Source organism: Bacillus rossius, chromosome 3 (assembly GCF_032445375.1).
Source record: "Bacillus rossius redtenbacheri isolate Brsri chromosome 3, Brsri_v3, whole genome shotgun sequence".
In the NCBI taxonomy this organism is placed as follows: domain Eukaryota; kingdom Metazoa; phylum Arthropoda; class Insecta; order Phasmatodea; family Bacillidae; genus Bacillus; species Bacillus rossius.
In genome coordinates, this window is record NC_086332.1 from 104,344,626 (window position 1) to 104,371,750 (window position 27,125).

Sequence of the window (27,125 nt, forward strand, 5' to 3'; positions counted from 1 at the left end):
TTGTGCTCAGTTACTTGTTTTTGTCCGCTTTTTAGACGACAATATAATCAAAGAACTGTTGTTTTCTCAGGAACTGGAAATGACATCAAGAGGTATCGACATCATGAATATAATAACTGGATATTTCCAGAAATATGGCATTATGTGGGAAAAGCTAGTCGGTTTCTGTACGGATGGTGCTCCTGCCATGTTAGGATCACATTCCGGTCTAGCAACGTTAATCAAAGAGAGGAATCCGTCAAGATTAACATCGCATTGTATCCTTCATCGCCAGGCTTTAGCTTCTATGACTCTTCCTAAATGCCTTAATGATACAATGAAATTGGCCATAAAAGTAGTAAGTAAATGTCATTAAAAGCAGTGCCTTAAATTCACGCCTTAAAAAACTGTGCACTGAAATGGACTCCAACCATGAGAACCTCCTCTTTCACACAGAGGTTCGTTCGTTGTCGAAAGGCAATATGCTGGAAAGATTATACGATCTGAGAGGAGGGATTGATTTGTTTCTAGGTGAGAAAAAAATTGAAAACTTACTAGTACAGTTTTCTGATTTGACATCCCAGATGCATTTGGCATATCTTGTGGATATTTTTACACACTTTAATAAGTTGAACTTGCAAATGCAAGGTTCAGGAAACAGACAATTAGAAGGCGTTGCAAATATTTTTGATTTTGAATATAAACTTCGTGCTTTTATTTGCAAACTTAAGTTATGGATTAGTCAAGTTGGCGAGGGCAATTATAGTGCGTTTGCAACATTGAAGGCACTCCTTGACGACAAAAAGTATGTCATGTTTAGGGAAAGCATACAAAAAAACAGCAAATGTCGCTTGATGAATTCCCAAAATATAACAATACAAGCTAATGTGAACCAAATACTGATACACAACCCTTTTGGCACTAACGCTAGAGAAGTTGCAGAAGAAATCCAAGAATAACTTATTGAATTACAAAATGACAGGAACTGTAAGGACACTTTAAAGCAGGGCTGCCACCACTTTGAAAACAATATCCTTGATTGAAATGTGAAATATCCTGTAATATCCTTGTTTTCAATACAAAATATCCTGTAAAATCCTGTACATTAAAAAATACAAAAAAAATATGCAATTTTTATGAAAATTACTCAACCATAATGTACGTGAATTCTGCCATATTCTTCCTAGAAGAGATATACAACAAAGCATTTAGCATTGGCAATTCAAGATATGACCTGTGCCCTGTCTTGATAAGGTTGAGCTTACTAAATATCCTTTCCACCCCTGCATTGCTGTGTGGAAGGCTAAGTATTGCTTGCCTTTGCAAGTTTACAAAGCAGTGGAAAACATGTTTTCCCATTAATTTCATACTGTGACACTTAATGCCAGGCCTGCCACCAAATTAGGTTCCTAAACCCTCTTTATAACATTTAAAAATCCTGTAAAATTTATAGCCGTAATTGACATAATTTATTTTTCGCAGTAATTTTAAATATACATTGCATTCCAAAACATAAATTAAAAAAAAAAATCAAATGAATGTAAAAAATGTTTAAGATTTGCCACTTACATTACAAAACTGGTAAATATTTACAATCGCGGTAGATGCCAAAAAAAATGCTAAAAATCCGAAAATACTTTTATTCTATGCTCTTTCACTTCCTCTTTTCAAATCAACCGGTGGAGATAAGAAATTCCAAATACTTTAGGAGATATAGATTTTTAAATTTTGAACATGTAGAGTAGCGGTATTTGCGAAAAATAATTCTAAAAATCTGAAATTACTTTTATTTTATGCTCTTTCACTTCCTCTTTACATTAAATCCGGCGGAGATAAGAAATTCCAAATACTTTAGGAGATATCAAATTTTTAGATTTTCATCACAATACCTGTGAATTCAGGCGGCCACCATTGTTTCTTGTTTACGAGACGAGTATGATTTTTTTCCGCGTAGATGAACCGACCATTGTTGCTTGTTTACGTTTATGATTTTTTATTTTCGCGACGTAGGTAGAACGACTACATCATTTTCTACTAATGTATCCGCCTCTAACGTATCTGAGTTTTTAACGTTTCAAATTTTAATGTTTTATTTGTTGCGCAAGTAATAAGTAAAAAAATTACGTGAGTTCCTACCGTTCATCCTTTGTCCCGGTTTGTTAGGTCAGCTACATTATAAATACTTTAAAACTAAACAACCATTAAAATTAATTTATATTATTTTTAATGTCTGCTTAGTTTGAAAGTATTAATAATGTAACTGACCTGACCTAATCGACCATTTTAATTAATTAGGCATTCACGAACGGTAAATCAAGACGCACATAAAGTTCTGCCATTCCCGATTACACCCGAACCATTTACCTTCGGCCAACCTCGGTTTTATTTATTAATATTTATATTTATCTGCTTATTTTAATGTAGCTATACTAACCTAACTAACCGTCCATAGTGTTTTAAAGTGTTTTAATGTAGCTAACCTAACATAACATAACTATAATAAAAGTATTTTCAGATTTTAATAGATACTCCTAAACAAGCAACAATGTAGTCGTTCACCTACGTCGCGGAAAAAAAAATCATACTCGTCTCGTAAACAAGAAACAATGGTGGCCGCCTGAATTCACAGGTATTGTGATGAAAATTTAAAAATTCGATATCTCCTAAAGTATTTGGAATTTCTTACCTCCGCCGGTTGATTTGAAAAGAGGAAGTAAAAGAGCACAGAATCAAAGTATTTTCAGATTTTTAGCATTTTTTTTGGCATCTACCGCAACTCTACATATGATGAAATTAAAAAATTCGATATCTCCTAAAGTATTTGGAATTTCTTACCTCCGCCGGTTGTTTTGAAAAGAGGAAGTGAAAGGGCACAGAATAAAAGTATTTTCAGATTTTTAGCATTTTTTTTGGCATCTACCGCGATTGTAAATATTTACCCTTTTATTTACAAACTATAAATACATCCATACAACTGCAGTTATTTACAAGTTAAAAAAACAAATGTATTTCACATCATTAACTAGCTACTTTTTCATGTTCTGTGCTCTTTTCCGCATCTCGTCAGTGGACTTGAACGCCAGACCTGCAGATGTTCTCATTGTGCAATGCAATAGCGCATTTAACATTGGTGATTCCATTTATTATCTGTGAACAGTTTTAACCATCTTGAGATTGCTGAAAACCCTTTCCACAGCAAATTTTCTCCAGTTGCAGCACCACTCAAAGCCATTACTTTGTACAGATGAGTTTCAACAATCTCAGATAGAAAGAACCTTCCTAACACTACAACCTGCCTAGTGACTGTCAGTTGATTCATCAATCATCAGTGTGAAAAATTGTTTTCATTGCATAGGTAACATAATCTGCAGCTGATGTACCCAAAGATTGAATAATTATCTGGCTAGTTTTATTGCGAGAACAATGAAAGTTTCTTGCGATTTCACTATCTGGAAACATTTGCGGGACAAGTTTCGTGAAATTATCACTGAGTTTCACAGATAAATTGTTTTCACAAACGAAGTTCGCCCATAACAGTTACGCATCAATGATTTTGTTTGGTTTGGTTACAAAACTCGTCAAAGAATAACTCTGATCAGCAGCTCGTTGGTTTTTCGCATGAACGTACGTCTTCAAGCCGCCCTTTGTCACGTTCAGTTCCGAGTTGCAAGTCGAACAAACGGCGGAAAATTCCGTTTTGCCACGCCTAAACCATTTCAATTCTTGCTCCCATTATAAAGTGACCTGTCCGGCGAAGCCTTTCACTTTTTCTCCATCACAATCAGCTAAGACCAAAACAACTACTTAAATCGTTTGTAAACAAATGCCGCACCTAAAACATTGTAATGGCAAAAAATACTAATGTTTACTGACGCCATGACACTTCTTAGCGTTTAACTCAACAAACAAAAAACATTTCCCCCGAAACCATAGATATTGTACTTCATGAAACGATATGTGGGAGTATATGTTTTTGGTTTGTGGTTAAACGATTTGAAGTTCCATGGCGCTACACCTAATGTGAATGTTTGCTTTACTGTTGGATGCTTGTATGGTTTGACAACTTAAAATAGGTAGTTGAATGTAAATATTTACACGAACGAAATTCAAATATGAAAATATCGGCGAAGCGTCGTAAATATCCGTGAATGTCGCCGTTTATCCGTTAGTCCGTTTAAAGCTTCAAATATCCGTGAAAACGGATAAAATCCGTGAAAACGGCAGGCCTGCTTTAAAGTAAGAAAGCAATTTCATATACATACTAAAATTCGAGAAATCGCTTTGCGCTATCTTATGCTTTTCTCAACAACTTACGTATGCGAACAAGGATTTTCTTCATTACTGATCATTAAAAACAAATCCAGGAATCGACTGAAAGTAAGTGATGATATGCGTGTAGCTTTGAGCAAAAATATTACCCCAAGAATTCAAGATCTTGTACAGAAGATGCAAGCTCAAAAATCTCATTGATGCAAACTGAATTGTGTACTAAAAATATATGTTTTCAATCATAACACTGTTAATTAAAGTTTATTTTGGTATTTTAGATTGCTTATGTTAAACGTTTCAATTAACATTGAACGTTTAGGCTTAAAGTTTTTTTTAGATTGATACAGATTATTTTTTTAACCTTGTGGTCCCTGCTAATAATAATGAAATTAAAGTGGTCCCAGATCAAAAAAAGGTTGGGAACCACTGTGCTAAACAAAGCGATACATGATCGCAGGTACACAATGATTGGCGGCAGCAGTGTGAAAACACAGATATTGTAATGTAAGTTTAAACTGTTATTTTTCACAAACCAGTAGGAATTAAGAAACCATGTTTTCAGAGTAAATTTAGGGACATCTCGAGTACTTGAAAAACATATTTCCTGTTTTTATTTACTTTTCGTTCCCCAAAGCCGCAATGCTGGTATAGTAATGTAAGCTATAAACTATTATTTTTCACAAACTAGTAGGAATTGAGAAACTATACCTTGGGAGTAAATTTAGGAACGTGTTTAGTGTGTGAAAACTATGTTTTTTATTGATTTCGTTTCTTTTAGTGCTAAAAAGCTGCAACATCCAATAATTACCCTTTTAAAATACAACTATGTATTTGTACAGGTTGTGAAAAAGATTTTTAGAGGGATTCCAATTCTCATTCTAATTGAATTTGATATTAATATTTGGAAATAATTTGTTATTCATATTCAATGAACTAAAAAACTGATATTCACACAGGCCTAGTCGATGGTGACAACTTGATTTCCCTGAACACCTATTTAGTGTCCTCAGCAGTTAAGATTACTATGCAAGCCAAGGAAATTACTATTAAATTACTCTGCTTAGAAATTAGGATAATGGAAGGATAAAAACACAATTTTTACCAAATTTCTAATGTATTTATTTTAATTCAAAAATCACTGATGTGTTCTTTTTACATGCAAAACAACAAATAATTATAAAATATATTGCGACCAAAATAAAAACTGTGTTGTCACCAAAATGCTACACGAGTGTCTTTTTTGTTTTGTACTAGTTGGGTTTCAAACAACTGCGAAACTAAAATAAAAAAGTCCCCAAAACTCTTACTTGCGAGGTTTCTTTTTTTAATTTTTTAAACTTAATACTCTAATTAACCTTCTTGAACAATAACAAGTACCAAACAGTGTACACAATTCATGAACCATGCACAATAAGCAGCCTTGAATGATACGGTGATCTCAAATCCAGATCTCTGAGAGACAAAATCACAAATATACATTTTGCAAACTGATAGGTAAAAGAGAAAATGTAGAACCCTAGAACTTGGTAGTATATTTCTCATAATCAAATTTACCAATTTTTTTTTTGGCAACAGCTGTACAAATATTTGAGAAACATGGTAGATACAAAAAAAAAAGTAACCCTCAATTTGAAGGTCATGTAATGAGGTTCATTTACAATTCAAATGACTAAATACATAAAAACATTTATGTTAAAAATTAAAATGAACCTGGAAATAAGACCTTTATTGTACATAAAAATTTTCTGAGGATTACCAATTGGACTGACTTGTTTCTCAAGAAAAATACAGCAGAATCTGTTTAACAGCATTGTACATAAAAACTGTCCAATACGGTATGAGCGAAGTAGAAAAAACACTATGATCTACAGAGGTTACATGCACTGCATGTACAACCAAGCATCTACTGGTCCAGGCTACAAAAACTGCAGGTGCATTGCTTTCTGCTAGAGTTCAAAATATGACCAACTTCAAGTTCTAGTAAGCAACTCAATAGAGAAGTTGAAATGCAGACATGTATCTAAATACATAAATTTACTGTGCTTTAATAAAAGTACTGAGCTTTCAAAGAGGTCATATAAAAGAATTAATTCCAATGCTAGAATGTATGCACTCATTAAATTGATAAAATACCTAGGATATTATTACTATACAAAATGTACAGTGGTAATTTAAAACATTTTTACCTGGAGCACATCTTAGATTTACCATAATTAAAAAATTAAATAAAAAATTTAAAATAATTACAATTGCCTTTTAGAAAATAATTTTGAAGAATGCCACTCCTCAATTAGTTCAACAAAAGAAAACATCATTCATAGCAGTGCCAACTTGCAAGATGTATTGCCTGCCTGAGAGAAAATAAATAAACATAACACGGAACAAAATCAACTATACAGCAAGAAAAGAACAAACAGAAAAAGGACCTGATATGGAACAGCACACACACTAGAATGTCTGTAACAGCACCACCATCATTACAGCTTGATAACCTTGATGCCACTTAAGGCATGCTGAGTAACTGTTGTTTATGTTACCTATTTTTTCCTGTTGTGGCAATTAATTTGCAACACACACACAATCACACAAACCAATCAAGCAAATTTTAAATCCAAAATATAAGATATTTTAACATGAACAAATCCTTAAAGTGCAATCAACTTACTGAAATAATCTTTGTCTATGTTAATCCCCTTCAGAAGACCAGCAATAATATTTTCAGAAAACACGAGTTATCCATACAACATAATCTGTCAAGACTTAGCATTCCCATAAATTGCATTGAAGCATTGTTTGACTGCTGCCACACATTTCTAAAAAAATTCATAAAATAAAATCACATAATATTACTACTGTAACCTCACATGTGAAGGCTAGGCAACACACATCACATTCCACGCATTGCTAACAAATGCACATGGGCCACACCATAACTTAAGACCAACACTTTACAAAAAAAAAAAAAAAAAAAAAAAAAGAAAAAAAAAAAAAAGCCTCCCAAATGCAAATAACAATGCGACATATCTTTACTTAACTTCTAGTATTAACTGTTGAATCGTATACTTCCTTACACCCTGTGGTAGAAAAGATTGCACTAATTATTATTATTATTACTAATGAATATTTCCCTTTCATTATTTTTATGCAGCAATACCTGATCACAAAGAAACTTAACATTACCAAACATTTAAAAACTTGAAAGAAAAAAAAATTAAAAAAGGCTTCAGTAATGACATGTAAATTATCCCTATGACAGAGCTTGAATCTATGACCTTACCTTTACATTATCTTAATATACATCTACATCATTAATTTTTGTTTCTTTCTGATAAGAATTTTTTTTAGTGAACTAAAAGCAATGTCTAAGTCTTTCATTTTTAAGGACATTTTATTTAATGCAAAGAATTGAAATTACCAATACATCTATGTACCAGAATGTATTTTGTTGTATAATCAACTGTATTAAAGTAAATGACTTAAGAAATCATGATTAAATGTTTTAAATATTTAAATGTAAAGTTAAGGCCATGTAACATGTCTATGAATAATGTATACTTTTGTACAGACTATTTACAAAGTGACAACAAGCTAAGCAATTCCTGTTGTATAATGCATGAAATATCAAATTTTTTCTCAGTTCTATATCTCTAAAATATGTAAAAAGTTTTTCTTCTAAATAAAAAATGATTTTAAAGAAAATCAAATACATCTCGAGTGCTAGATGCACAATGCAGATATCTATATAATTAAAAAAAAATTTGAAAATGTTTTCTGGCTAAACTCGAACATTCACAACCTGTTAATGTGATTGGGAAAACAGTCAACCTGTGCTGTAAACATTAGAATACTGTACTTACTATACTGCTTTTCGGTGACGTGTCCCAAAGGACAGGTACCTCTCTCCCAGCTCACATCAGGGCATTTAGGCCACCAGCACTTTCTCGCGTGCAGGGTAAAAAAGCAACCAGAGCAGAGCACAGGAAACTGTCGCAAGCAAAGTGTGTGTCAGCTGTCGAAAGCGGCCAAATCCCCCCCCCCCTCCTCCGCACTCCTACAGGCACTGCTGATGCACCAACACCCCAGCAGATTAAGCAACCCACAACACAAGAGCTCCAAGAGAACTACAAGCTGAAACTCCCGCCATGTCGATAGTAACCTGCTCTAAAACTACAATAATACAATGTTTACTAAGAATATATTTCTAGACCAATAGAATTGAGCAAAAACTTTTACAAACATTACAATCATAATTAGTGATAAGTTTAGCTAAGGAATAATACATCACAGCAAGTAAAAATGGGGACTCTTCTGTGTGTCGAATGTATGGAATTTAACAATACAACATGCAAGTGAAATAAGCAGTGAACGTATGGGAAACCACATTAATTTAAGTGTAGTTTTACTAGCAATGCTTGAGCACAATTCCGAAAACAACAGCAGTGGACACTGCCGTACATTTTCGTCAGTCACAGATACCTCTCTCAAACTACTCTAAAATAGCATTCTATGACAATTTTCAAGCACTATTTTAATGCACAATTATTAATGCTACATCAGTCAAATTTTGGGCTCTTTTTAGTTAAAAAAAAAATTGGCTAGATACAAACACACCCATCATGTTTCTCTAAAATGAACATGAAGAGAGATTTTCTCATTTAAGTAGAAAAATTTTAATAAAAACTTAAGATGGACCAATATTAACACCTTCAAATAAAGAATTCATTGGCACAAAGCCATGTAGCGTTTAATTTTGTCAACCAGTTAACAAGAAATCCCTTTATATGAACTTTTTTTATTTATAAAACAGTGATTATTCAAAACTTTTCAAGAAGCTTTTGAAATTTGTTGGTAAATCGACACAGAAAGAGATTGAAGTATAATGAAAAACATATGTACATGATGATTGCTGTGAACATTCAGAAAAGTCAGTGCACAACATTGATCCAATTGCAATGATGTGCACACCTCAACCAGTCAATACAGACATAATGTAACAGATACAGTTTTACTCTTGGGGTTTATAGTTATAATATATAAGCAATCAGTACTGCCCCTCACACTGTAGCTGCAACATTACATTACAAAACAATACATGATCACTTACATGCTCAAGGTTTATCACTCACTCTATACACATTTATACAAAAGCTTAATTGTTTACCATCTCGTCACATTCACAAACTAATGAAGAAAATGTCTTTGTCAAATAAACTCCAAAACACAAACAAAGTAATCATACGTATACAGTTCATGCATAGACGAAGAAGCACTCACGCACACACACAATCATTCACACATTCTTATTGAAATGCTTTCCTCCACACACATAAATAATTCAAAATGAACATGAAAATGAATTTTATGTGAAAGGAAGTCACACAATGAAGGGTTATGAACAGAACACATTACTAACAAATAATTATACAGAAAATCAATGCTTAGTCAGCAAGTCTTATAACAAAATAACAACATACTGGCATCTACCATATATTACATTCATTCGCAGTTATAATGAATATTTATGTACAAATAAAAAAATGGACAAACAATTCGAGCAAGATTATCTGTCTAACAAAAACACATGTCGGACACATTGCTTTTAATCCATAAAAAATAAATGTATAAAATTCCTCGGTTCTTGATGAACACTAACCGAACGCATGCCGTTTCGTTCAATTCAGTTCTGTCGTCCTTGCCGCACTGCAGTAAAAAGCGAAGCTGGTATACATGAGATTGGTTTAGGGACCGCGCTGCTACCACCATGCACACACAACACGTGCTGAAGAACACGATACTGACTCCCACAGCCAATATTAGGAAAATAGGAGAACACTCCAATGCACTGCTCAAAACAGAACTCCAATTAAAAATGCCAAAAAATTGTTCCGTTATAGAATCACCCAAATTACCAGTTAACCAACATTCTAACAGGGCCGGTGGTCGTCTTGTCGAACAACCAAAATTGCAGCACACGAAACGCAAAAGTTAACAAAAGTTACCACACACAGTAGGTACCTCGACGATAGTCATGAAACTAAGAGTGCGGCATAGAGCATCAACTCAGCACGGGCGGGCGGGGAGGCAAGCGTGTCGGAGTGGGGTCCCTGTCCCGAGAGCCGGACTCATCACGTGTGCTGCTTCACGACTATGACTCCGGGCCGCTGCTGCTGCAGGGCTGCCACCGCGGCAGGCGTGATCGGCTGTGAATGGAACTGAAGGAAGGGCTCCATCTCCACCTTGACGGCGGTGTTGGCACGGTGTGTGGTGGTGAGCGCCAGCGGCACCTCCTGGGTCGGAGAGGGGTCGTCGGAAAACAGATGGTCGCCCTCAAGGTGCCTGATGGCCTCCACTATCGTCTCCAAGTTCTGGCGAGACGTGCTTGGCAAATACAACCTATAACCACAAACACCAACAAATTATTTTATTAGGTAATTCAAAATCTGAATTTAAAAATTAAGTACATAATTAGTGAAACCTTTTTTTCAATCCAGTCAAAAATGTATTTTATAGGAATTCATCAAATTGACAATTAATTCAGTGCAAAAAATAAAAATTATGAAACAATAAACTTAAAATACAGTATAACCTCGATGATACGTTCCCGTTTCATACATTTTCCCGTGTCATACGCCGATTAATTTTGGTCCCGCCGAAAGTACTATATTTACAATGGTTTACTTTCCCGGAACATACACTTATAAAATAATTAATTTCCCGTTTCATACGTTTTTATGAAGCGGAAAAGTCCTAAAATTCACAATTTTTTTTTGTTATATTCATCCTGATAAACGTTTTAATGTTTTTATTTTGAAAAACGTTCATTGTTTACCTTTGCAAACGTAAGAAAATAACTTTATTGCACCATAGATATGAATAGTACCAGGAAGACTGTGCACTTCGCTAGTAGCATCTTTGGCAAACACCAAGCGAGACTAGTGGCGCAAACTAGCAATGATTATGAAAATGGTGCACGCGCTTTACCAAGGCACGGATCTCATATTTTGTGCATTCATTAATCTTTGAACTGAATATACTCGTTTGTTATTGTTTTCTTACGATCGGATTGTTTTGTATTTTACGTTTCTCAAGTTAAAATCTTATTGTAAATTGTTCTGTTGCATAAAGTTGTTTGTAAAATGAAATAAACAAGCAAAAATTCCTGATTTTCTTTTTACAATAGCCTAATTTTTTTATTTCTAATTTAGGCTTGGTGACTTTTCCCCCCCTCCAAGAAAGGACTTCATAACATTTTGTAAGGCCACTGTTTCTCATGTCAGCTTTACTTGATTATGGACTGTATTTTACATTTCTGGTGGTTTTATATATGTATATATAATGATGAATTCATATCTTTCATTAATATAATGCAATTATTTACACATTATGTATTTAAGTTTAATCTGATACTGTGCTGGTATGCTAGATTGAAAAAAAAAATTATTATTGCCATTCCCTTTTCATACACTTTCCCGCATCATACACCATTTTTGTGCCCTCCGTTGAAAAGTGTATGACAGGGGTTCTACTGTAAATGTAAATGGGATAGCACTTCCGCAGCAAAGGATCATTTCAGGATGTTTAGGGGAGCTTCTAAGCCCAACCTCTCAAATTCAAAAGTTCTAGGAGAGTAATTAATTGAGTTCCATACCAATTATAAGAGACCCCAAAAAATGTATTTGACCAAAATCCCAAAAAACTACCAAATTCAGATTTCTTAAAAATGTTTCCCAAAATTTTTACATTTAAGTGGACGAAATTATTTGGTGCAAAATCTAATTATTTTTACAAGTAGATAAGACACCATTTCTGAAAATATTATACGGTACATCATATATTTGCAACAACAGAAAAAAAAATGTCATTAATTAAGGAATTTTGAAATCTTGAAAGTACAATCATAGAATTTATGAACAGTACAAATGTATGGTCAATGTGTTGTATGTACAACATAAAAATTATTTTTATCTGTTATCTCTTTGGTTATTTCGTGAAATGTAGGATAGTTTGGTTACAAGAGAAACTATTAGTTTTAATATTTATTTGTACCTTATTTTTACATTCCTTTTCTTTTATTGTATGTGACACTAAAATTGCTGTTTTTTGTCAAGTGGAGAATTTTTTTTTATAAAATGTTCAAACTAATAAATAAAAAAGGAATCATTATGATAAATTAAATCTTACACTTTATATTTTATAAATTTTAATTTTAGACCAAGAAATAATTCTTAATTATATAAAAACGCAAAGGGTAATTTTCTAGATTAGATGCAGTGTTTTATCAATTGATCGTCACATCATTATTTTATGGCATCAAAATTTGTATATAAAAAAAAAACCTCTCACAAAAGTTGCATGATGTTTTTGGTCCCGCTGTTAACATTTTGAGCGCTTTATCTATGTGACAGGATAAAGCATGCTGCAACAGCAATCAGTTTCCAAGTTGCTGTCAGATAGTTTGGTAGTTATAATCAGATAATACAGTAATTACAATTACAGTAAAACTCAAGATGTACCTGCACAATGTGATTTCCCATCCAATATAGTCAAATATTTCGGTCCCGCCATTTTCTCAATAAGATATTTTTTTTCCATATAAGATGTAACCTATCAACTTCTTTTCCCATATAAAATGTTTTATTTTTAAGTTGAACTCTATTAATTGTTTGATTATTACCACTTACTTATTTAATTAACAGAAATACGAAGTTGTCTGATGTGTATAAATTTTTTTTAAACAAATTTTCAAACGTTATAACCTTTATTTGTCATCTTGGTCGCCACTGTGTACCAATTATAAAAATGTAGTCAATCCTAGTTGATATCACTCATGTTTGGTTATGTTGATGCCCAAATAGAGTGCATGCACGTAGTCGAATATCGATATCGATAACTATCCGATTGCATGCAACTTGCATGCTCTGTTTAGTGCTGAGTGATAGCCTGCACTCTTTTGTGGTTATTGTGTACTACAATGATAGTTCTGTGTTAGTTCCAACTCACGTTCAGGTCATGGTTTTAATTTTTCTATTTAAACTTGAACAAAATATGTTTTTGTTGAATGACTTATTAATTTAAATTGTTTGATGTGCTTTTGTATACTTTACTTTAAAACGGTACTGAAATATTAAAATAGTTTACCATTTTGAATATTTGATTAGGTTAGGTTAGCTACGTTTAAAATTTGCAAACACATAGTTAGGTTAAGCTAAAACATTTAAATACTTAACTTGGTATTTTTGGGACAAAAACACAATATTCTGAATTTTGATATTTTATTTATGAGTGCCTACTCCAAAATCATAGGTTGAAGAGATGATCACATGTAGATACTTTGGGATGGTTAGAGGAACTTAAAAATGTCCATACAAAATAAAAAATTGCTCAAGGTTTATGAATAGGCTAGAGAAGAAATTTTTCAGTGACTAAAGGATCAAAATGAATGTTTAGTACAAAATTTTAGACCTAACGTAAGTTTTCTACTCAGCTTTCGCCTTATTTTAAAAATGCTTTTATTTTGGTAGTTTTCTGGGGTCCCAACCAATCATCTAGAAAGAACACACATACATACATAAAAATAGGGTATGTAGATATTTGCTGCAAAATAGCTCTGCATGATGTATTTAAGATTTTCGTGACTATTCCCTGCAAGGTGGCTCCTTGAACTGAGGTTACATTAAAGCCTGCTTTATAGGCATTGCAGTAAAATGGCACAATACAATAATATGTATCCAGTATTTAGCTCATTCCCTAAAAGCTAATTATTATACCAGATTTGATTTGTTTGTTAGTTTGTAACTTAATGCTATTTGTGTATTTATTATCTACTAGAAATTTTCATTCAAGGTAGTGTAGTTATATTTTTCCACATGTCAAAGAACAATACCAAGTGCAATGTATAATTTCTGTGAAGTAAATGCAACATGAATTCAGGTAGACCATAACTGCAACATACATACAAACACGAACCTCGTTCTCATTAGTCAAGTTGGAATACTTGAAATGATACATTCATCTTAATGACAATCATAATTCACCACCATGCTTCACATGAACTGTATTTTTCAGGGTAAAGGAGTACCATTTATACATGTGATAATGACCAAATAAATTTTCACACATTAAAATGTATGTAAACTTCAAAACAATTTTAAAAGCCTTGCCTAAAATATACTTTAGTATCTCTTAGTCAGCTGGCCAACTGACAATGTCATGAGCCTATTGTCTTGTATGGATTAAAAACTAAAGATTTGATACCAGTTTCTTGTCAACTGCACACTGACTTACAATTTGCCATCAGAACTGTAAAAATATGACAATGTAAACATTCACACTAGTTTGTTTACAAATGCTACTTGGAACAGTTGGTTAAAATTATTGAATGTAAAGAAGTAATTTGACACAAAATACAAAACATATTGAAAAGTCCAGGTAATGAAATACCTATCAAAGAATAACTCAGTTGAAAATCAGACAAACAAAATGACACTGGATATTATAACTTCAACAACTTACCAGCTGCATTTTACATGACTAGAGATGATGAAAAATAAAATTCAATTTTTTTTTAAATATATTCACATACATTAATATATATTAATATGTATTTGAAAAAATGATATATCTTAATTTGCAGTTGGGTGAGAACCAAATGATGATGTCCAGCCCATTACGTAAAATTAAGATGTTAAAACATTCACCTGAATTCATGTTTATTTAACTGGAGGTAAAAAAATTCATTTCATTTAGGCAAGGTTGGCACAAGTGACATTTGGTGTCTAGGTGTACGGTTGTTCTATATTATTGACATGAAGAATGTTAACTTTTCAAGAAAAATGTTTTCTATAGTTAAATGATGGTAGGCCTTAACGGCTCCCCAATTTTTCAGTTCTAGATTTTATTCCTTCAAAATAACTGAACCGAAACAGACTTTTCCAATCCCGGCTTTGGTTCCGGGTATTTATTTGTACACTTCTGTTACTTCGTGAAAAATATTTTGGAGGGATAGTAACCAAAATATGCCATCTTAATTTTGACAAATTTTTTGGCTATACCGTGTTTTATCGCATAATGGTCACTCGTGCGTAATCGTCGCAACCATATTTTAGGCTGTCAAAATTGGGATAAAAAAACTTCTCGCGTAAACGTCGCATGATGTTTTTGGTCCCGCTAGTAGATGCCGAATGCTTTGTGTAGGTATCTTTTCCGTATAAAACGATGTATTTTAAAGTAGAAATCTAATATTTATTCGGTCATTACCACTTACTTAATAAATTAACGGAAAAATACAACGTCGTTTGGCGTGTAAATTTTCTTATAAAGACGTTTTTAAAAGTTATTTCCTTTATCTGATCGTCTGCAAAACCGCGGTGTAGGTGTAATCTAAAATTTAATTTCGGTCATTACCACTTATTTATTTAATAAACGGAAATACAAAGTTGTCCAATGTGTAAATTTTCTTTTAAAGACGTTTTTAACCGGTATTTCCTTTATCTGATTGTCTGCGTACCGCGGCGTACCGCTTATAAAAATGTAGCCAGCGCATCATTCATGTTTGGTTATGTTGCTTCCCGTATAGAGCGCGCGCACGTAGTCGAATATCGATATCTCGCCGATTGGATGCAACGCCCGCTCTCTGTCAGGTGCCGAGTTAACTACATTTGATAGCCCGCATTCTTTCGTGGCAAGTGTGTACTACGACACGTTAGTTCACATCAGATTCTTGTGGCTTGCGTTCGCGTTAGAGTTTTTAATGTTGAAGAAAGGTTTTTGTTTAAGGAATTATTAATACAGATTGTTATGGCGTGCTCTTATATACTCCGCCTTTTTTTAAATAAACGTATTTTCCATGAACGGGTTTTCTTTTTATGAATAACTTTACCTAACAAAAAAATTTTTTCAGCACAATGGTCGCACCCCTACTTTTGAAACTTGATTTTAGAATAAAATCTGCGACGATTATGCGAGAAAACACGGTAACTAAAACTTTGTTACCTCACGGGGAAAACGATAAATCCACCCAATATTGCAGTAATTCACAATTGTTTAAAGTTGAAAATTAAAATATTTGTTCTTGAGTAAAAATGTGAATGTTGAAGCATCTCAAAATGGCAACCTTTTATTACACAATTCATATTTGTACTTTGTGTACAATCGCGTGTTAACATTTACGGTAATTTATTTTCAGATTTTTAACGGAAATATTTGTACTAAAATATCACAGCTATTTTCAAAACAATTGTTTACGTTTACAAACAGAAAATGTTAAGAACATTTTGGATGTAATGTTTGAAAATTCACGGCTGCCAACTGTCTTTCCATGATATTTCTTTGTTGTAAAACGAACATTGCCGAACACGCACGAAGATGCCATATTACAGGAATTTGGTACGTTGCTTCAAGAGCTATTTTAATAATTTCACAGTAATCCATTCTTTATTTATGTAAAAACCTTTCAAACAACATAATTATCATATATTATTCTTTAAAATTCATAGGACAGAGACCGTCTGTCAGAGAGTAATATGGACAAATATTCGCGGTCTCGTCACCGAAGTTATTCATGGCCGTATGCTTCACCATGGCAGCTAGCCACTTGTTTTGTTCCGGCAAGCTGCATTCTTTGTTTGCTTTGTTACGTTTAACACACTACTAAATAGTAATACGTAGCTTAAGTGAAACGGAAAGATAAATGCTGTATTTTAAGAGTGATTAATAGCCATTGTAAAAATTTTAAATTCGTAGATATAGTAACGAGTAAACTGTGAAAAACGAACAATCACACATTGGTGGAACGCCAGTGAACGAGCTCTAGACAAATAAACAGCTCTGAAGATGACAATGATGCAGCTGCATTAGAGTGAACATACCAAAAAATTTCTAGTGTAATACTTAAAAATGTAAATATTTTCTAATTGTTTTCTTTTGACTTTTAGGGTAGGCCATTCAAACATTTTTAAATAAGTAATGTGATAAATATAAATTAATTGTTATACATAAATGCAAAAAGGATTTATCAACACAAAATGTATGTCTAATGAATTTTCACATTAATTTCTACCAAAATTATTTTTACATTTGTTTGGCCTCCTGAAACTGCAGGTCGCCTTATATTCGGGGTCGCCTTATATTCGGGCCAATACGGTACTTGCAAACGTGTTGATAGCTACGATTTGATTCTGTGGTACCGGTGAGAAACTGTAATATCAACTACAAATATGTGAAGACTTGGATTTAAGATCGATAAATATTTGTTTTCAGCGATGTAAAAGCATGGCTCAAGTGGTTTTAGGGCAATTGTGCGATAATTTGTGTTGCCGAAATTTGCTAGTAAGTTAGCGTTTGGGGCGTCAGTTGCGCACATGATACATATATTGTTTGTTTATATGCGAGGGATTAAGAAATAGAACAAAAGAGTATGTTGAGTTTTTTTTTAAAACAACCTCATGCCACGAGATCGGAGACCAATGACAAGTGTACATCAGCAGAAGCCCCACAATTATCAAACCTTTGTGTTTCTAGTGCTGGATCTGATACTGATAGCCAGAAGAGTGGAAGAAGGAAATTTTTGCAGAAGTGGAAGGATGAGTTTAAATGGTTGGAGTATGACATTGTGACTGGTGTAGCAAAATGTTCAGTGTGTCCACAGTTCAAAGGATTGTGCGATTTATCATCATGAGTTGTAAATGGGTTCAGAGAACCATTTCATCAAGAGACTTTCAAGTTTCATAATGTATCAGCTCCACACAAGAGATGTATGGAAGCATCAGATGTTCAAGGACACACAGAAAAATCTTCACTGGCAAAGTGTCTAAAAAGAATGGACGAAAAATGGTTTTCTCATTTGGAAATGTTGTTCAACATAAGTTATTATATTGCCAAAAACAATAAACCCTTTACAGATATCAGAGGACTTGCAGAGCTTGTTGATAAACTTAATGTGGAAGTACTGGAAGAATATACCAACAATAAACAGTGTAAGGAGTTTATTAATTACATTGCACAATGTGTGAAGGAAGATGTTGTGACTGACATTAAAGCATCAGAATTTGTTTCTATTTTATTGGATGGCTCCACAGACAGGTCTGATGTGGAGGAATGTATTATTTATGCTAGGTATATAAACGCCAGTGGTGTCAAGGAGTCATATTTAGCCATTTCTCCCTTAGCACATGGCACTGCTTCAGGCTATCTTGAAAGCATAGACTAAGTACTCCAAAATGTGAACTTGGATTGGAGAAATAACAAATGTTTAGTTGGCCTAGCTACTGATGGAGCACCTTCTATGATAGGGAGTGCCAATGGTTTGGCAAAAATAAATTGTTGATTGTGCAAATCATATCATAACTGTTCATTGTGTTGCACACAAGCTTCAGTTAAGTGTAAAGCAGTATCGTATATTGATGAAATTGACCAGTTCCTAATTTCTGTTTATAAATTCTACAACAGGTCAAGCAAAAAACAAAAGGAATTATCACAAACAGGAGAAATTTTATACAGTACGTTGGGTAGCCAGTAAACTGGGGACCATCAGAGCTATTATTTAAGACTGGAAATCTCTTGTGATTCTCCTTGAAAATGTGGGCTGCGGAAAAGACAGTGACAGCAACAAAACCAAAGGTATTCTGAAGACCCTTAAAAGGTACAGATTCATTAGAACTTTGCATTTTCTCCATGATTTTTTGTTGCCTTTGAAAAAACTTTCCTTGATTTTTCAGAAGTCTGATTTGCTGATGAATCAAGTGCAGATTCATGTCAGGAACACAATGACCACACTCAAAGAACTGAAAAGTAATCCAGGAACCATGGAGAATGAATTTCTGACTGTTACCTCAGAGACTGGGATGTACAAGAATATCCAGCTTGCTAAATTGTAACTGGACAAACCCATTTTCAGCGTGACAGAAATGCAATCATTGAAAAGGGACATAGAGGGACGATTTTCGAAAACAGCCACAGATGCAGTATTAACATCGTTGTCGATATTTGATACTTTCACATGGCCGGAAACTTCTTCAGAAAGTTTTGGTAAAAAAGAAGTGACAGTACTTGTATCTCATTACAAAGACCTTCTGTATTTACGTTAACGGTATTTACGTTTTCCCGTTATTTACCTCCTTTGTTTTTGGCCCAATTTATTTTCCATAAGGCGGTATATGTCGTTTTCACGCTTGTTACGTCGGAAAAGTTGCTTCATTCCCGTTATTAACGTCTCGTTCAGTGTTTACAAACACCGAAACATGGCCACCATAGAAGAAAGATACATCAAAAGCTGCGTATGTGCATGCGTTCGCGTCGTGAACAGTGCAAGTAACCTTGCACTATTCACAGTACTTCTATTTCCACAGCTTTCCGCTACGAGCGCTGGTAGTATCATTGGCTTTAGCGGTAAATGTATTTGACACATCTTTAACTCTTTGTCGTTATTAATATCTGTGAGAAAATGGAGAAAGTGAAACAACGAAAAACTATTACCGTTGCCGATAAAATTAAAATAATTGCCAAATTCGACGAATATGTTGGATCACGTGTGGACCTTGCGAAAGAACTTTCAATCCCTGTGAGTACTCTTAACACCATCATCAAAAGCCGAGAAACCATCACTGCAAATGCCGCGCAATGTGGGCCAAGTGCTAAAAAACGTAAATATGTGAAGGACTCGAAATTCAAACAGCTGGAAGATATTCTTCTTGAGTGGTTTTCTGGTGCACGTGCCGCAAATTTACCAATAAATGGTACAATACTGAGAAAAAGCACGTGTTATTGCCTCTAGGCTGGGAATTCAAGATTTCTCAGCTTCCAATGGATGGATTGATCAGTTTAAGCAGCGTCACAATATTGTTTACAAGGTGGTTTGTGGCGAAAGCAAAAGTGTGGATGTGGAGACTGTGGAACATTGGAAGGAAAAGCTACAGGAAAAAATTGCTGGGTTCGACCCGAAAAATGTTTTCAATGCCGACGAAACAGGGTTGTTTTTCAATGTTCTACCAGACAAAACCTTTAGTTTTAAAGGGGAAACGTGTCACGGAGGTAAGCTCAGCAAGCAACGGATTACTGTGTTATTGCTTACCAATGCAGATGGAAGTGAAAAATTCCCCCTTTATGTCATTGGCAAAGTGAGGAAACCTCGATGTTTTAAAAACATCAAGTCACTCCCAACAAAGTACGAAGCAAACACCAAAGCCTGGATGACCAATGCTTTGTTTCAGAGCCAGTTGCATGCATTTGATTCAAAAATGGCTTTGCAAAATAGGAAAGTTCTTCTTTTCATAGATCAGTGCTCTGCTCACAAAGCAACCATCCAGCTTCGCAACACTGATATTGTCTTCTTCCCAGCAAACTGCACGAGTGAGCTACAGCCCCTTGACTTGGGTATCATTCAGGCATTCAAGTTTTTGTACCGCAGATACCTAGTTTCAAGGGCAGTAACAATGCTTGATGTTGGAAAAGACCCTTCTTTGATGAAGATAAATCTGCTGACTGCATTGCATTTTAGTGCAAGAGCCTGGAAAGAAGTGAAAACATCAACAATTCAAAACTGCTTTGCAAAAGCTGGATTTGTGTTCCCAGAAAAGCCTTACACTCTCAGTGAAGAAGATTACAGTGACATTGAAGATGTTGAAGGACATGAGAGGGTGTTGCAGGAGAAAATATTTCAAGATTACGTGGATGTGGACAGTCAGGTGATCACTTCGGAAGTGCAATGTATAGAAGATATTGTAGAAAGCCATGTCAGTACTTCTCAACAGGATACTGACGAAGATGATGATGATGATGAAGAAGTGACAACACCCACGAGTAAAGATGCTCTTGCTGCTCTTCAAACTCTGCGAGACTACATTGGAGTATCTGCTGGTGAAAACTGTGATGGTGTTTTTGATAATTTTTATTCTTTAGAGAAGCAGATCATGTGCATGAACACTCAAAGATGCAAGCAAACCAAGATTTCTGATTATTTTACAAAGAAATAGACCTAAGTTAGGCATGAAAGTTTTTGCACATAGGCCTACAAAACTTTTTTATGGTAACATTTTATCATGGCACACATTGCTTCAGTGTTGTATTCACACAATTTTTATAAGTTATATGTTGTAAATTTATTTTGGTTTACATAGGCCTAATGAAGGATTTTTTTTTAAAGATATTTCGTTCACTGTGTCTTTTTTTGATGTCTCTGACTACTGAAGTAAAAGGAGTGCATTAAACCAGGTATGTTATATTTTAAAAATATGTTTCCCTCAATTTACACTTTTTGTCTCTGTTCCCCTGAAAAGTGTAAATAAGGGGTTTCACTGTACAACATGATGACAAAGAAAACATACTTAAAAAAGCCCTGGATGAATGGTATGAATTTAAGGTGTGCGCTAAAGGATTGTCATCAACAGATTTATTGGGGAAGGCAATGTCAAATGGTGATAGGTTTCCTGTACTTTTGAAGCTCCTCAAAGTCGCCTCTGTTCTACCAGTTTCAACAGCTAACTGTGAAAGAGGTTTCAGCCAGATGAATCTGGTGAAAAACAAACTCAGATCCTCTTTAGAGACAGAAAGTTTAGATGAACTTATGATGGTGAATTTTAATGGACCACCAATATCACAATTTATACCTTCTAAGGCTATAGATAAATGGTATTTCAGTGCCAAAACTACCAGTCATGTTCAAGGACACAAACGCCATGCCTCTGAGAGTCCATTTGTTAATAAGAAATAGGATAGTGTGGTACAAAAATTTTAATTAATTTCTTATTGTGTTACATTGTTACACAGAAACAAAACAGACTGGTGCAGTACTATAAATATAATACAGTCAAACCTCTATCTATCGTTTTTCAGGGGACCAACAAAAAAATTCAGTAGATGCGGACATTCAATAGATGTGGACTTCACTCTTAAGAATATTTAAAAAATAATATTTAACCTCAAAATTAGTGTCAGAAATATGTCAGTTACTTGTCATTAAAGTTAAATCAGTTGAAAAATAAATAAAAATGGAAGTATTTTACTTAATTCAATTTACACTTGCAAAAAAAAAACATAAGCACAATAAATCTACATGGAAATTAAAGTCGTTTTCAATATCCTGAAGTCTGAAATATGTTTACTCATGTCATCAAATGTAGAGCTGTCCTGAAGAAGCCAATTTTGCCAATATTTAATTGAATCGGCATTTCTGCCGACTTCCGATACGCTTGTTAATTTTCGGCCGATATTACTGAAAAACGAGAGAGACTGCCATAACCTAAAAATCCACGAGTACCCTTTTCAGTTTTCGTAGTAGTACTGCATTATTTCAGATCGCATTATTTCTTCGCAACATGTGCCAAACGTACATATAAAAATTTAACATCCTTTTTTTCAATAATGTTCTTTAATTTTAATATGTCATAAATAAATACATCACCGTCACGGTAAATAGACATCTCGGTTGTTACGGTAACTAGAGTGCAAATGTGGTAGCTTTCGTGCTTCTGTAGTAATTATGGTATCGACAAAGAATCCTTAGTTCTTTTTATGGTAATTATCTTAGGATAACAATTGGGTTTGTACTGTAATTATGGTACATCATCCATATTTCTTCGTACGTTGTTGTTCATTTGTCTTTTCTTCATATTTACGTGCTCCATTACTTGGCTGCAGATTTAAGGTGATATTTACTACTGTATACTATCATTACTGTTTTTATGACGGTTTCTTTCTAAGAAATGGTTATTTCTGCAAAATCTTTATGGTTAAACGATCATCTATTATAATTTATAGTGACGGGACCACATATTTTGAACGATCAATGAGGACAAAACGATAATTCGAACATCGGTACAAGCGGACTTTTTTAACCTTAGTTGTATGGCAATTTTGCCGGGACCGTAGAAAGTATACGATAAACACGGACAATCGATACATGCGAGTTCGATAGATAGAGGTTTGACTGTATGTAATAATATATAAATAAATGGTATTACAGTATTAGCATAATATTACGATCCATGGTGCTTCTGACTGGTGAACTTTTTGACTGACTGGTGAGCCATCCAAATATTTTTCAAGGCCTGCATATAGTGAAGGAGCCATGGGTACATCTGATTGAAAGTCAATCAAAAATGTCTCTATGGTTGCAGCAAGTGAATGGAAAAAAGTCAATTTCGCTAGCAATAATTTGTCCTTCAATGGTTCAGACACAACTGTAAAGCTACTGCACTGAGGAGATTTCATTTTGGAAATTTCATCAACATATTTTCCAATACTAGGAAATATTGCTACTGCCCTAACTGCCACTTTTGCATTTTATACCCAGCGCACCGGGCAGAACTTCAATGGAAACAAAGTGCAACCTGTCAGTGAAGTATAATCACTTCTTCATGCTGGAACATTTTTAAACAAAAAATATAAAGTCCTCAAAAATTCCACAATTTTCCATCCTGTGGTTTTTATTGCAGTTTTTAAGGCACCATGTAGAGTATGCAGCCCACAACTTCCTATGTCCAAAATCGAAACTTCTCCAGGACCCCTCACTAGTGTCTCTTTTAAATCCCTTAAGAGCTTAACATTCACATTAGGCCCGTCCACTGAAAACTGAATTATCTTATTCACGTTGATTCCAACTAATCCTGTGGTAAGAGCCTTCAACAGATCTCCTGATGTACTATGCCCTAGAAACGCAGAAGAAAAGTATCTTGTGATCACACAGCTATTTTGCTCCTCCCAAATCCTAATAACCACATCCATTTGACCCTTCTGAGTGACTTTATTAAGAGACTCGTCAAATCCAACTACTATATGTGAGGCACTAAAACATATGTTTACTATATCATGATGAAAGTATGGTGCTTAAACCAAATATTAATAGGTACAAAATTTTCGTCCTATGTAACTGTATTTTACTTGCTATGTGTGAGTCTGGGAACATTATCTTAAATACAGTCAAACCTCTATCTATCGTTTTTCAGGGGACCAACAAAAAAATTCAGTAGATGCGGACATTCAATAGATGTGGACTTCACTCTAAGAATTTTTTTAAAAAAATATTTCAACCTCAAAATTAGTGTCAGAAATATATCAGTTACTTGTCATTAAAGTTAAATTACTTGAAAAAAAATAAAAATGGAAGTATTTTACTTAATTCAATTTACACTTGCAAAAAAAAACATACGCACAATAAATCTACATGGAAATTAAAGTCGTTTTCAATATCCTGAAGTCTGAAATATGTTTACTCATGTCATCAAATGTAGAGCTATACTGAAGGAAACCGATTTTGCCAATATTTAGTTGAATCGGCATTTCTGCCGACTTCCGATACGCTTGTTAATTTTCGGCCGATATTACTGAAAAACGAGAGAGACTGCCATAACCTAAAAATCCACGAGTACCTTTTTCACTTTTCGTAGTAGTACTGCATTCTTTCAGATCGCATTATTTCTTCGCAACATGTGCCAACCGTACATATAAAAATTTAACATCCTTTTTTTCAATAATGTTCTTTAATTTTAATATGTCATAAGTAAATACATTACCGTCACGGTAAATATACATCTCGGTTGTTACGGTAACTGTAGTGCAAATGTGGTAGCTATCGTGCTTCTGTAGTAATTATGGTATCAACATGGTATTTTATGGTAATAATCTTAAGATAACAATTGGGTTTGTACTGTAGTTATGGTACATCATCCATATTTCTTCGTACGTTGTTGTTCATTTGTCTTTTCTAAATATTTACGTGCTCCATTACTTGGCTGCAGATTTAAGGTGATTTTTACTACTGTATACTATCGTTACTGTTTTTATGACGGTTTCTTTCTAAGGAATGGTTATTTCTGCAAAATCTTTATGGTTAAACGATCATTTATTATAATTTATAGTGACGGGACCACATATTTTGTACGATCAATGCGGACAAAACGATAATTCGAACATCGGTACAAGCGGACTTTTTTAACCTTAGTTGTATGGCAAATTTGCCGGGACCGTAGAAAGTATACGATAAACACGGACAATCGATACATGCGAGTTCGATAGATAGAGGTTTGACTGTAATGACTCATTTTTTTCGGCACTGCGCAAAGAGTTGTGTGACATAACTGTTGAGGCACACCAAATAATTTCTGCCCGATTGGTGTTGTCATTTAAAAGAAATTGATTCAAGCCACGTAACTCTTTGGTTGTTTCATGCATAATGTGAACTTGTGTAGGATTACTTACAGTTTCTTCAACTGTAAATGTCAAAGGCGTGCTTATGTCAGAAACTTAACTTGTTTAAAACGATTTGTTCTGACCGAAAAACACCTTCAGCGAAGTACCATTTGAAAGTGCTGCTATTACCGCTTGATGTTTTTTCCCCTTCATGTGGCTTCTAACTGCTGTTTTTCCCATATTGCTCAAAGAAAAGACACTTTTACAGACACTGCACTGTGCCGAAAACGGGTTACCAGGATCTTCTTGAAGCCATTCCTTAAATTGACCATCGAGCAGCCATTCTCGCAAAAATGAACACTTTGAATATGAGCTAATTTTAATACAAATTAACAGTGATTATTGGAGCCGCAAAATTAAACACCACGGAGAGACACTCATTACAGTTATGCAAATAATCCTAGCTTTGTCACAAAATGCCTATAGGCACCGAGGCAGCGTGGCACCAAGCAGACACCCGATTCTCGAATCAAAACAAAGCACTAACGGCGTTTTTCACTTGAAATTGGCAGTGAGGAACACAGAACATCTTCTTAGTTTAAAGTTTGATGATGGTAACACCGACCTGCCCTGAGGAGACACGTTGTCCGGAGAGGGCGCAGGGGACGGCAGCCTCTCCACCTCCACCTTGGGCTCGGCCTTGATGGCGGCCTCGAGGGCGGGCGGCAGGCGCTGGGGCTGCTGGGGCGGCGGGGAGGGGGAGCGCGGCGGCGGGGGCAGAGAGGCGGGCGAGGGGTCGGGACCGGGAGACGGGGAGCGGGAGCACGAGGGGACGGTGGTTGTCTGTGCCACGGGTGGCAGAGCTGCTGCCGACACCACCTGCAGCTGGGGTGTCTCCTGCAGCACCAGGCCTGGTGTCGCTGGCGACGGCTGTCCCAGGTGCTCCACCTGCAACAACATGCCTGCTAGTCTGGTGCCCTCTCCAAGCACAGGCTTCTCATCCTGCATGAAGCAACTACGAGTGAACATTTATTAACATGTTTTCAAGAATATGTAACACGAGTCTTACACATCAAGTTTGTTCTAAAAAGCCCTGTTTTAGACATTATAACTAGAGACCCGGAAAATTCTTGGGTGGAAGTAGTACAATTCTTGAGTGCAGATAAACGTTACGGTTCTGAAAAATTACGGGATACTGGAAATTTCTGTTTATTATTTATTATGTATGTAACACAATTACTGACACTTATTATAAACTAAAGTTAAAAAAACTGTAATGCAATGTATGATTAAAACACAACAGTTAACTTAAAACAATCGAAAAGCAATTCAGTTGTTTGCTTTATAAGCATAGGATGACAACAGTTCCAAGTTGGTTAAGCTCAAATTTGTTCTGCGGTTTGTAAGTACACACGAAAATTTTGAGAAGAATCTCTCACAGTCAACAATTGAGACTGGAACCCACAAAGCTTTTAATGCACTGTCCACAAAATACTTATGTTCGCTGTGCATTGATTTCAGTACTTCAAGCACACTCAAATCACTATTCTTTTGCAGCTGCTCCTTGAGATCCATGTATGCATGTACAACTTCATTTAGTGGCACCTTCTTCAAAGATGGCACTTGTGAAAATAACACCTTCAACCTGTCCCCTGAAACTTCTTGGGTCAGTACACTTTGCCTGTTGAAAAAGTCTGCGAGAGACTCAAAAAATTTATGAGCTGGATCCTCTGTGATCAGTTTATCCAATTTCAAAG

The 27,125-nt window shown here is 34.8% G+C and overlaps 1 protein-coding gene across 2 annotated transcripts in view; it reads right to left on the reverse strand.

The window, feature by feature from the left end:
* Nucleotides 1-896: 896 nt before the first annotated feature.
* The window catches only part of LOC134531096 (transcription factor AP-4), a 91,382-nt gene continuing 65,153 nt past the window's right edge, over nucleotides 897-27,125 (reverse strand). For both annotated transcript variants that reach the window (XM_063366635.1, XM_063366636.1), the window contains 2 exons: nucleotides 25,994-26,316; nucleotides 897-10,641 (listed from right to left, as the gene is read on the reverse strand). In XM_063366635.1, the coding sequence (XP_063222705.1) occupies nucleotides 10,374-10,641; nucleotides 25,994-26,316 (591 nt within the window). In that variant the 3' untranslated portion in view covers nucleotides 897-10,373. The remainder of the gene's footprint in view (nucleotides 10,642-25,993; nucleotides 26,317-27,125) is intronic.